Source organism: Centropristis striata, chromosome 5 (genome assembly GCF_030273125.1).
Source record: "Centropristis striata isolate RG_2023a ecotype Rhode Island chromosome 5, C.striata_1.0, whole genome shotgun sequence".
NCBI classification, from domain to species: domain Eukaryota; kingdom Metazoa; phylum Chordata; class Actinopteri; order Perciformes; family Serranidae; genus Centropristis; species Centropristis striata.
In genome coordinates, this window is record NC_081521.1 from 26,059,593 (window position 1) to 26,072,577 (window position 12,985).

Consider the following 12,985-nt stretch of genomic DNA (forward strand, 5'->3'; position numbering starts at 1 on the left):
GTTTTACAGGGGGTCCTTATTGACAATAATACAGTTTCAGCACAATTAGACATAAAACAACAATTAAATGATACCAAATGTGAAAAAAAAGGACAAAAAATCATGAGCTCATACTTCAAGCACAGCATGAAAATGTATAATTCATTCATGCATTATAAAAAAGGAATTAATTTCAGTGACAGCATTAAATCATAAAGTTATGAAACATCACTTAAGGTGCCATATTTTAACCTTTTTTCCTTTTTTTAAAATTCCTTTGAGAATAAAATGTATTGATATATTGATCACATGGTTCTGCAGTATAAGAGTTTAATAAGGTCTAGTGGTGGAATAAGTATTCAGATTCCTCTCTTAAGTAAAAGCACTAATACCACATTGTTCATTTACTCCACTACAAGTTAAAAGTCCTGCATTCATATTTTACTAAAGTAAAAGTACAAAAGTATCAGCATCAAAATGTACTTAAAGTATCAAAAGTAAAAGTATTCCCTATGCAGAATGGCCTCTCTCAGATTGTTTTATATATTTCAAATATATTATATGATTATTAATATTAATGTATTTATTAATTAATTAATTAATTAATTAATTAATTAATGTCACGGTCGGGCTCATTATCATAGCTACCTAATACACTGTTGTGTGGTTTGATTCATAAACTTGTGTAATCATTTTAAATTGATGTATTTCTTAATGTTAAATCTCGACCTGAACAGTAACTAAAGCTGGCAGCTAAATGTAGTGGAGAAAAAACTACAATATTTGCCTCAAGATGTAGTGGAGTAGAAGTATAAAGTTACATGAAATGAAAATATTCAAGTAAAGTACCTCCAAATTGTACTTAAGTACAGTACCTGAGTAAATGTTGTCTTAGTTACATTCCACCACTGATAAGGTCATATGAGATTTGCATGAGCCATATATTTTAATTGCAATCTACAAATATAAAAGTTTTGTTGTTTTGTTTTTGTGAAAATAGTTCTTTTGAATTTTATATCTGGGAAGTGGTGAGTTTTTAGTTAATATCACGTCATGCTAGATTGACTTTTAGTATAATCATTAACAAATGTGTCCTGGTGGTTTCAATGCCCATATTCCAGTTCAACATTTTGCCACAAGAGGGAGTTATAGATGTTCCATCAGTAGTTTCTCCTCTATGGCCAACAGAGCTTTTAACATTTAATACATGTAATGCAGCATCAAAGCTATAAACTACATTTCCCATTTTTTTGTGAGGAAATCCTGAGATATACATGATCAATTCGGATCGTTTACCTATATGTTTAAAATACCTAAGGCATTTTGTGCTAAATCCCATTATATTTGTAGTGATATTTGTGTGTATGAGAACGAGAGATAATACTTACAAACATCTTGCTTCCAGTGGTGGAGAAAGTATTCAGATCCCTTACTTAAGTAAAAGTACTAATACCACACTGTGAAATTACTCCACTACAAGTAAAAGTGCTGCATTAGAAACTTCTTAGGTAAAAGTACAAAAGTATCAGCATCGAAATGTACTTAAAGTATCAAAAGTACTTGTTATGCAGAATGGACCCACTAAGATTGTTAGTTGTAAAGTTATTCTAAAAACATTATTAGATTATTATTGATGCATTGATGTCATTTAATTTAATAAAGGTAGGGCTCGTTTTAACTACTCAGTTTACTGTTAGAAGCTTTAATTTAAAAAAAAAAGTCAAATCACTTTAAATGTATTATGTTTTTCATGTTAAATCTTGATCTGAAAAGTAACTTAAGCTGTCAGCTAAATGCAGTGGAGTAAAAAGTACAATATTTTCCTCAAAATGTAGTGAAGTAGAAGTCTAAAGTTACATAAAATGGAAATATTCAAGTAAAGTACAAGTACCTCAAAATTGTACTTAAGTACAATACTTGAGTAAATGTACTTAGTTACATTCCACCACTGCTTGCCACTTATGTCATATACCAAATTAATGATCAACCACTTGGTTCTTTTAACCAAAGTGACCTTGCAGTTAAACATTACACCCTTTTCTTCCAAGGTAACCTGGAGCAAGCCAATGAGGAGCTCAGAGCTGTAATTAAAAAGATCTGGAAGAGGACCAGCATGAAGCTGCTGGACCAAGTGGTGCCCCCTGCAGGCGGTCAGTGGTCATTACATAAACACACAGATGCACGTGGTTAACACGATCACTTTCCCATCAACAGTAACCTCACAGTGTCCCTCTTTCCTCTGTAGTGTTCTTTCATATCAGCTGATTTAAATACACGTTGGTTCTCATTTGTATTTTCCAAGAGTTAGCAATGGAAATCTTGGGTGATGTGAGTCGTGAGTCGTTTTGGAAGTTGCACAACAAAGACTCTACATCCACGTCAATGCTTCTATTAATAGAAGCAGGATGCACTGGAAACAGTGGAAATGTCATTAAATGCAAATTGATTTCCTCTTTAATTTGCATTCAAAAAAAGGAAGTCACACAATTTTCCTTTACTGAATTATGATCATACAGTCCCCTCAGAATTACACCACACTTCATACTTCAAACACGTTTTTGGTGTGATAAGTTAACAGAATCATTCTGGTTACAGAGAAGGAAATGTAAAACAAATTCTAGTTATTTGTTGAGTTCTATGCACAATGATACTTTTTATAATGAAAAACTGGGTCACCATAAGAAAGAAGCCATGAATCCAAGCTGACTGCAGATGCCCACTACAAGGAAGTTAATTATAAACTTTTTAAAGCCTTTTAAGTTTAACACACAAGCTAGATTTTATGAGGATTTCCCCTTTCAGAAACAAGTGATCTATTTTGTTTTTTTTTGTCATTGCACATCCCTACACAACGAAATTAAAATGACATCAAGCACTCACATAGCAGCATAAGAAAGTAAGATAAAAAGAGTCAACATCAATAAGTAAATACACAAGGAGTAAAATACAAAAGCAATTTAAAAGTGTCATTAACGTGCAAATCAACACAGTTAAGTTCAGACCAGCTTGTTTAACCTATCAGCAGCTCACTTATGGCCCTGGGAAAGAAGCTATATTTCACGCGGTTAGTCCGTGCACTCATGACCCTAAGCCTGCCTGAGGGTAGGGTGTCATAAAGCGTATAGCCAGGGTGATACTTGCTGCTCTTGTAGCCTGCTTGTGTAAATGTGTGTTTTTTGCTGAGGGAAAATCCTTAATGGACCTTGAGCATCCTGTTTTTGCTTTTCTGAAGTAGCGGGGCCTACTCACTGACAGAAAACCGACAAAATGAGAGAGTTACAAAAATTTCACCTCAGTTCACAGAAACTCTCTTATCGCAGTTAGACAGTCATTGTTTCTGTGGTTTCTGCCAGAATCCTACACTTATCAGTGATCTCGCTCTCTGCACTCTCTCTTGCTCCAATTCTCCCCCGCTGCACATATCAGATAAGGACACTGAAAAAAGCTGCATAGATTTTTTTTTTTTTTTTATTAAATGCTGACCTTTTAAACGTCATGAACTTTTTGTATTGTGCTGATAATACAGGCCAAGCTTTAGCACATTTTTAGTTCTCTTTCTGGCTTTAAAAATCATTGTCAACATCATCTTTTTCAACAATTCCAACAAAAACTTGTTCTTATGTGTAAGCGCATTTATGACTGGTTTTTGTCCAAGTATTTCAAAGTATGTATCAAATTTAGAAATGCACATATCTTAATTGCAAGGTGCACTGCAATGAAAGCCAAGCTGAGATATGCCAATAATTACATTCTGTTTCTTTACACATTAAATCATTCATGGCTGCTCTGGCACTTTAGCCAGCAAACTTTAAAAATGTATGCAGATTCTTTATTGTTCATTGTTGTTTATCTGTTAAAAAAGTTTCAGGTTTTCACATCATCCTAAACAAATGTGACATTCTTTCCTTCCGTGAAATATGATATCCATCTAATACCAGCATGCACAGCAGTCCAAACATTGAGTCATGTGTTGTTGTTGTTGCTATGGGTTATACAAATAATAATAATCAGTGTCGCATGTACATACAGCTGCCTCTAGTCATGTCCATGTCCAGTGTCCATCTTTGCTTACAATGCTTCAGCTCTGTTTTGCTTTCTGACTTATTCACTGAACTGCATGTCTGTGTGTGCATTAGTTTGCTAACCCGCCTCTCTTGTTTTCTTCAATCTTTTCTGCCAAGTCTGTCTCTTTCACAGCTTCCTGTGCTTTAGTGCTCGCTCAGCTGCTGGCCTTCTTCTTCTTTCCTCTTTCTGCCGACTTAAGCTTTTTGGGGCAGTTCTGTTTTAGTCTGATGGCATGAAACTACTGATACCTCTGATAAAAAAACCTTAATCAGGCTCTGCACAGAAAGAGAACCTGCAGTCAGGTTGATGCAGTATGAAGAAAAATATAACGAACCTTATATCGTTGAACACAGTAAAATCACTTGTTTCACTCTCTTTTACTGTACTCTTTTTTACTCTCTTTTTTTAGTGAAGTTATGTAAAAATTCTGCAGATCTCTTGCACAAAAAACATGAAAATCTGAACCAAAGAGTGTGAAAATAGGATTTATCTGAAGAATAATAATAAGCCTGAAAATCTGGAGCACAGATTCAGAGATGCTGTAAGATATAAGATGCTCTTTGCATATTCTGTGGTTAAGTGTAAGTGAAATACTTTGAATATGCTTTTGCTCACAGGTTTCTTTCTGAACAGAGCCTTTCACAGTTTCTCTCTGGCCGTGTCGGGTGACGTAGAGAAATGTGTTCGCTGCTTTAAGGTGGAATCATCAGACTATTAAATGGTACTTCCATTTTAAAGCATCCATCCTGCTGAAATCTGTCACCTTTACTCGATTCCCCTCAAGCTAATATGAGTCAGTGAAAGGTGACGATGAAAAAAACAAAAAAAAGCTCACATTTCCCACGCGCTGATACTCAGCCTGTTATTCTCTTGTATAGTCTCCCCATTCTTTCTTCTGCAGCCTTATCTGAGTGAATCAGACATGAGTAGCCTCCATGCATGACAGATAGTGTGTGTAGTCATAGCTTAATCTGTGTAGTTTCCGACCCCTGCTGCTTCTCTTTGCTGCCTTCTTGCATGTACTTCTCGCTGCAGATCATGTTGTTTTTTCCTGGAAGTATAAAGATATAAAACATCTCTGCTCCTCTGTCTCCTAGCTGTGGATGCTAAATGTAGTGAAGTGTGCAGTCGCTTTACGATGGTGCATTGCTTTGTGTGGTAGTAACTAGTTAGATTAATAGACAATGCAGTTAAAATGTAATATATCTGAAGTCTGGTGATGGCGCATTAAGAGGTCATATTGAACTTGCTAGCATGTAGAGTTGTGAATGTACTGTATGTGTGGGTGTGTGCTTTATTTCATATTTGAGTATTTCATAATCATGTGCAAGTATTCAGAGATGCAAGATGGGAGCTGCACATGTAGATGTTATCTGCTTGCAGGTTAAGGCCTGCAGCACAGCTTTGATGTCATTTGCAGAGTCTTCAAAATTCCCACAGGCTGTTGACTTTTCTGATATTTAAACCATGTCGTGAATAATGTTGAGCTACACCTTTGTATTTTTTGCTTTTGAAGTGAGAATTGAAAGGGAATTTAAAGCTGCTTTGGCAGCATTATGTCCATATAGATTATAAAGAAGACAGTTTCTTTAATTTGCTGTTGTAAAATGACTTTATGACAGCGTAGTGTGCGTATGATTCTCTTGAAATAGTGTTTTTATAATGCTCATGCAGCAAGGGTTTCTGGCATTTCATCAACATGTCTTGGTATTCTTTTCATTTGAATTGTATTAATTGTATTTTGTTTCATTGTCAAGGTATTGACTTTACAGCCTTGTACAGCAGTGGTGCATTTTCTTTTTTACTGCTAATGGAGTTCAGTTTTTCTACTACATGTGTTTCTGTCGTCTTAGATAGATAGTGATAGTGAGATAGTGGTTGGTAGGAGTTCTATGTTAATGTTGAGGTGTTTTGGTGTTGATTTGGGAGGCTTTGGTGTGTCTGGTCTGTTCACTCAGATGACGAGGTAACAGTGGGGAAGTTCTATGCCACATTCCTGATACAGGACTACTTCAGGAAGTTCAAGAGGCGCAAAGAGCAAGGTCTTGTAGGAAAGCGCTCATGGGAGAAGCTGAACACAACCATGGCTCTACAGGTGAGTAAAGAATCCATTCCCTCCACCAGTGACCTGGACAAATCAGTCGTTGAATGTTTTTTAAACAGCCACACATTATCGTTAACTGCTTAAGGTCAATACGTACTCCACAAGAACAGAGAAATGTGTTCTCTCTCACAGGGAAGAACTGCAAGAACAGAATGATGTATTTTTTTCTGTTCTTGACACATCATCTTGGCAGAACTTTTTTTTTGTTTGGTGTCCAAGAACTATTGTTCGATTGGTCAGAAATTTAGGTACACCCTGCCATTCTATCACAGGGCTGACACATAGAGACAGACAACCATTCACGCTCTCATTCACTCCTACGGGCAATTTAGAAAGCCCGGAGGACCCATAGAGAACCCACGGCAACACGGGGATAACATGCAAACACAGAAGCCAGATTAGAACCCACGACCCACTACACCACCTTGTTATCCTTCATCTATATGAGAGCCAACTCTGAAACCAAAAATCAACTTTGGGATTATTACTTACAAACATTTAAACATGTTCACTTAAATAAATGCCTGATAAGTCACTACATATTGCTGAATGAGGTAACACAGTGGTGATTAAGCTTTTAGCCCACTGATGAAAGCCATAGTGTTTGCAGTATATTATTATTATTATTATTATTATTATTATTATTATTATTATTATTATTATTATTATTATTATATTATTATAGTATAGTAATTTCCGGGAAATATCACAAGCGGAACACAGGTATAGGCCTTTTCTATTGGCACTTTTGGCTGTTTCCATTACAAGTCAGGTCGAAGTGCCTTCAGGTGTGTGGCAGTCATATCAGATGGCGATGATGTCAGATCATCATCATTCAGGGATTATTCAGCAACATGTTTAGATAACCCTCATTACTCATACCAGACACAACAAATACTTCAGCAGTTCCCAATTGTCTGTGTCTCAACAAAACAGTCAAAAGAGAGTGACTAAGGTGGATAGGATATCTGTGTTATTCTTTTCTCAGGTCTCGGGAATAAGACGATCTGTTATCCTCACCTTAACAGTTTTGTTGTTACGGGTTTGAAAGAGAGATCTCACTAAACTGAGATTTAGTGAGATCTAGTTGATGTACTACATTCAGTGTCTGGGCCAGGATTTCCTGCACACAGGCCATTCCTCCACTTTATCTTTACTCAGTAAATCATTGTTTGCTGCTATAATAATGTTATGAATGTAATATATAGAGTATTATATTCAGAGTAACCAGAAACTATCCTGGTGGATACCAAGAGTGAAAAGATCTGTTTAATCTGGGTGAAAAAACATGAATACATTACCATCTGAACTGAGTAGAGATACAGATGTAGATAAAACCGGTGTTTGATGGCAGATTTGGTATTACAGTTGCTCTCTTTGCAGGCCGGCCTGCGCACGCTGCATGACATTGGACCGGAGATCCGTCGAGCTATATCATGTGACCTGCAAGAGGCAGAGCTAGTAGATGCTAATGGAGAGGAGGAAGAGGAAATCTACAGGGTAATGGTTCTTTAAGATTACATTTCATTACATGTCATTTAGCTGACACTTTTCTCCAAAGCGACTTACAATAAGTGCATTCAACCCTGATGGTACAAGCCTTAGAACACAGGAAGCAAGTAAGTACATAACTTTTAAGAGCCAAGTGTAACCACTACAGGAGTGCTATATAAGTGTATAAGTCTGGAAGTGGTTTTGAGGTGGGTTGACCCTCGCAGTGTGGGAGTCGCCAGCTGTTTGGCTGATGCAGATCGGAGAGGATGGGCAGGGGTGTAGGGTTTGACTAGATCCCTGATGTAAACTGGGCCTGAACCATTAGCAGCGCAGTACGCCAGAGCTAGAGTCTTGAAGCTTATCCATGCAGCCACCGGTAACCAGTGCAACCAGAGTTGCAGAGGTCGGATGGCTTTTACCGGCTGACAAGATCCCCTTCAGACATTTACATTGACTTTTTTTTTTAGGTTTAATTGTTATTGATGAGACACTTTTCCTAAATGAAGCTGATAGCTAATCTAATTCCACACTTCAGCGAGAGCTTTCTGTTGATATCCTTTTTTTACTTAGAACTACAAAACTGCAATGGACTCAGACACCCCAGTAGCTTTGCTCTCATTTTATTTGCTGCACAATGTCTCACATGTTACACACAGGATCCACATTTTGTTATCATCACAGTGTTATAATCATATTTTTTTTTTGAAGAAGTGAAACTATTTTTTATGCTGTTTTACTCATTGGTTTCTGGTGTGCGTCTGCAGCGAAACGGCGGTCTTTTTGGAAACCATGTGAACCATGTCAGTGCTGATCAGCAAGGCTACTCTCACCCGACCACTGTCACCCAGCGGCCCCTACAGATCCTGCCCTTTTCCTGTAGTGCCTCAACCGAACCCACCCAAACAGGCAGGAGAGCCAGCGACATGGACAGAAGAGGGGAGACAGAGATTAACTCTTCACCCATCCAGTATAACCATCATTATCACACCCCTCATTCATATAATCATGCTCACTGTATTTCCACTTGCCATCAATCGCCAATACCCTCCAATGCCAACCTCAACAATGCCAACGTGCCCTCACTTCTCTCCATGGCCAATGGGAGGCAGCAGAAGTGTTTGTTAAGGCGAGATCGTCCGTCCTCCACCAAAAATGGATCATCAGTGTCCACATACAGCAAAGAAGTACAGGACAAGCTTTGGAAGTCGCACTCCGCAAGGTCAGTGAAAAAAGGATTCATAACTTCACATGCAGTAGTACTCCAAAGTGGTGATATCCAGTTATGAAAGCGAAGGCAATGTGGAAGTGCCTTAAACCTGCATTCTTTCTAATGGCCAGCAGGGGGTGACTCCAGTGGTTGCAAAAAAAGTCTATGAGAAAATGACCTTACTTCTTACTTTATTTATTATCTTATAATGGGTTCAGAGTCTCAATTACTAGTACTACGATAAATGCTTTAGGGTGGAGCTACCTTATGGTTGACAGGTCACTATGAAAAGTCTGTTTTACTCTTAGTGCATACATAAGCTAAATAAAACCCAGATTCCGATTTTATTGTATTTTATAATGCAGTTTTTTTTTAGAATTGAAGGAAATTCTATAAACTTAGTTAGATAAAAAAAAGATTAGATATTTCTTGTTAAACTATCAAGCCTTTTGTAAAAAAAATAAAATTATACTGGACATTTTTCACATGTGAGGGCATGTTCTTGAGAAACTCCTGAAGCTATTCATTGTTCAGCATAACCAGATCTCAGTGGTCCATATCAGAACTTCCCCCACAGATGTACAAATCACTACCCATGCAGCTGATTGCAACTTCATGGGTATTGGTTTATACAAGGTACCTAAATTACCTTGTATAAACAAAGCATTACTTTATTTTCCCTGTACGCTTTTAGCTTGTAAAGTTAAACCACTGATGTCATATTCGGCCTGTAAAAAAAACAATTTTTGAAGCACCTGAATTTGTGTCCTCTTGTCTTTTGTCACTGCATGCAACCTGTCTTCCACCACCTTTCCTGTTCTCCTGTTGCAAATGATCCCTTCTGTCTGACCGCCCTCTTCCTCTCCTCGGAGCAGGACACGCTACTATGAGACCTACATTAGGTATGTGCATGATGTTAGCCTCATCTTTAAAATAGGCTTGTTTTTTCAGGTTGAATCACAGAAACATGCTGTCAAAGCTCCATGATAACTCCTGATGTTTCACAGTATTAGTGTGTGTGCTTTTTTGCACTGAATTGGCATGAAACCTCCAACACAGCAAATGAAGAATAAAGAAAAAAAGATAGCAACATGTGATTCGTATTTATGTATAATTGCCCAATTTGCACAGATTTGACTTCTTTTATCTTTAACATTTCAATGCAAGGTCAGAGAGTGGTGGTGGGCTGTACCCCACCATTCGCCGAGAGGATCCAGGGGGCGGGGACAGCGATGACGAGCGAGGCTCGGGAGAGTACTTCAGCGGGGAGGAGTTTCATGAAGACGACATCATGCTCACAAAGGACAGGTACTGTGGCAGCAATCTTTTTTTCTCTGATTGGAAAATAATTTATGGGAAATATATCTAAAATGAGCACTTGTGGTTCATGGTGCATCACGGCAGCTGTGGCTCAGTTGGTAGAGAGGTTGCCCATTGATCGGAAGGTCGGTGGTTCGATCCCTGGGTGGGATAATCCTGACCATGGCAGCCTACTGCCGAAGTATCCTTGAGCAAGATACTGAAGCCACAATGGCTCCCGATGCTACGTTCATCGGTGTGTGAATGAATTCCTGATAGTGGCAGGTGGCACCGTTTACGGTAGCCTCTGCCACCAGTATGAATGTGAGTGTGAACGGGTGAATGAGCGCAGTCTGTAGTGTAAAGTGCTGTGGATAAAAGCGATATATAAGTGCAGACCATCACGCAACAAAATAACAATGAACTAATTTGCTAACCGTTTCGAACTTTTCCCCCCTAAATATTTGTACTCCTCATACAAGAGTGTGACAGGTTATGTAAGGACCCAATTGCAGCACACAAGATACCAGGAACAGTTGGTAATGACTTTTAATGGAAGACTCAGCAGGTTCAGGCCAATGCAAGGGACATGCACACAGAACAGGTTGATAACAACAGCAAAGTCTCCCAATAAAGTCTCTGGCAGAGCAGCTGATACAGCAGGCTGAATCACTCCAAGTCAGGGACAGAAGGCTGGTGAGTTTACTGGGAGTCAGACGAGACGGGTAGATCAGAGGCAGACAGGAAATCAGTCTGAGATAACATCTGGCATCAAGTGGCAAAAAACAATCTGGCAATGAGTGTTTGAGTGGCAGGAGTTTTAATAGTGACTTGATTAGTGATCAGAGGCAGCTGAGTGAATAGGTGAAGGGCTAATGAGGGGGGAGTGGCTGGCTGACAGTGAGTGGAAAATTACTGGGAGACAGAGGATAAATGTGACCAAGAGTTATGTTTTTTTTGTAGCACTGAAATAATTCTTCGGGCTACATCAATTTGCTAAACAGCTCCTCTAAAGATGTGAAGTATTTTTCGTTTCACAGGTTGTGCAACAAGGAGCAGGTTGATGCTGAGGGGGACTTTGACCTCCAAGTTTCCAGGGGCGACCAGCAGCAGGATGGTTGCTATGACGATGACCAACAGCCGATCTACCAAGATGGCAGGCGGTCACCGCGGAGATGGCTTTTACCCTCACCTCAAGGTGGTATGCTGCTGCACAGCAACTGTCTGTATTTTATTATCTTTTTGTTGAGTTATTAGTCGTTTCCATTAATTTCTATGCATATTTTGAAGATTTGCATGACAAAAGCTTGATGGAAACACCAAATTTCAAAAAAACTTTAAAAAATGCGAATAAAGGTTTTTTATGCTTGCTTGAGGTGCAATTGTACATTTCCCAATTGAATCCAATTCCTGAAGACTGTTTTTTCTACTTATTCTACTGTTTACTGACTGAGGGCTAATTTTCTTCTTATTTTTTCTCTCAGCCTCCAACAGACCAACATTTAGTTTTGAGTGTCTTCGCAGAAGAAGTAGTCAGGATGATGCTCCTCCCTCTCCATCCTGCACAGCTCTTCCACTGCACCTGGTGCAGCAACAGGTTCATACACACACACACACACACACACACACACACACACACTTTTTCCATTCATGAATATAGTGGTACTTTCATAAAAGGCAGTTGTTTTTTTTCTCTTCTCTCTACCCCAAAATGTCGGTCTTACTCGATTGATCCTAAGGTAATGGCGGTGGCCGGTCTCGATGCCAGCCGAATTCCTCGCCTGTCTCCTACACGGTCACTGCGCTCCTGGGTTACGCCTCCCGCCTCACCCATCAGCCGTGACTGCTCGCCCTGCTACACACCACTCATACAGGTCTGGTTACCTGTGTGATGAAAGACCACATGTTAAGATAAACCACATGGAGGGAAAGTTTTTATTGAGCAAGTTTTAACAAGATGACAGACTTAAAGGTTCTTGTCAAATGAGCTCAAACTAGTATGTATGACCAGTGTGTAAAAGGGCCTTAAACTTGCATTCTTTCTTAAGGCCAGCAGGGGGTGACTTTGATTATATAGAAGTCTATGAGAAAATTATCCTGCTTCACACTTGATCTAACCCTAACCCTCAGTAAACATATTACTAATGAGTTTATGGTCGTAATCGCTAGTTTTAAGTCTTCTTCAATACAGCGTGAAGCTTCAGAACAGCTATATACAAGCCAGTGGGTGATCTATTTATATTTATCGATAGATCAAGACTCATATTTGAGTGCTTTGGAACTGGACGAAACAGGAAGAAAGATGGAACTTGTGGTTTCAAATGCCTGTGTGTGCATGTATTTGTTTGTGTGATCAGGTGGACTGGCGCAGTCCCGGCAGCGTCAGCAGCATCCCTGGAGCGGTGAAGAGGAGTTTGTGGTACACAGATAGCCAGGACGGTCCTCCCAGCCGCAGCCACTCTCCGTCACGTCTGCAGTTACCTGCAGAGAGCTGCTCACACTGCCTGCAGAAGAGAGGCAGCGCCAACAGTGTGGTAGAGGCTGTGAGTACACAACATGAACTTTAAGACAGCTTTGATATGATTTAATTAATACATCTGGGGAGGTAGGATAGTTTAAGAGAGAAAAATTAGAATATGACTGTTAATGTCAATTTCTTTGTGAATCAGCATAGAGATGTACAAAGGATTCACATTTGAATTTGAACATTTTTTAGCTTTGATATGCAACCAAAAACTCAAACTATTAACTACATGAAACCAGATTTAAGAGCAATAAGCCAATAGCATGTTGTGTCTCTGAGGCTGCCTGAATCTCACATTCAGGTGAATTCTGAT

General features: G+C 39.0%; 1 protein-coding gene across 1 annotated transcript in view; it reads left to right on the forward strand.

The window, feature by feature from the left end:
• The window catches only part of cacna1db (calcium channel, voltage-dependent, L type, alpha 1D subunit, b), a 120,445-nt gene that overhangs the window by 105,027 nt on the left and 2,433 nt on the right, over positions 1–12,985 (forward strand). Inside the window, exons 40-49 of the mRNA XM_059333992.1 lie at positions 2,028–2,129; positions 6,003–6,139; positions 7,532–7,648; positions 8,407–8,861; positions 9,725–9,751; positions 10,017–10,157; positions 11,189–11,346; positions 11,633–11,745; positions 11,888–12,022; positions 12,506–12,691. Of these exons, the coding sequence (XP_059189975.1) occupies positions 2,028–2,129; positions 6,003–6,139; positions 7,532–7,648; positions 8,407–8,861; positions 9,725–9,751; positions 10,017–10,157; positions 11,189–11,346; positions 11,633–11,745; positions 11,888–12,022; positions 12,506–12,691 (1,571 nt within the window). The remainder of the gene's footprint in view (positions 1–2,027; positions 2,130–6,002; positions 6,140–7,531; positions 7,649–8,406; positions 8,862–9,724; positions 9,752–10,016; positions 10,158–11,188; positions 11,347–11,632; positions 11,746–11,887; positions 12,023–12,505; positions 12,692–12,985) is intronic.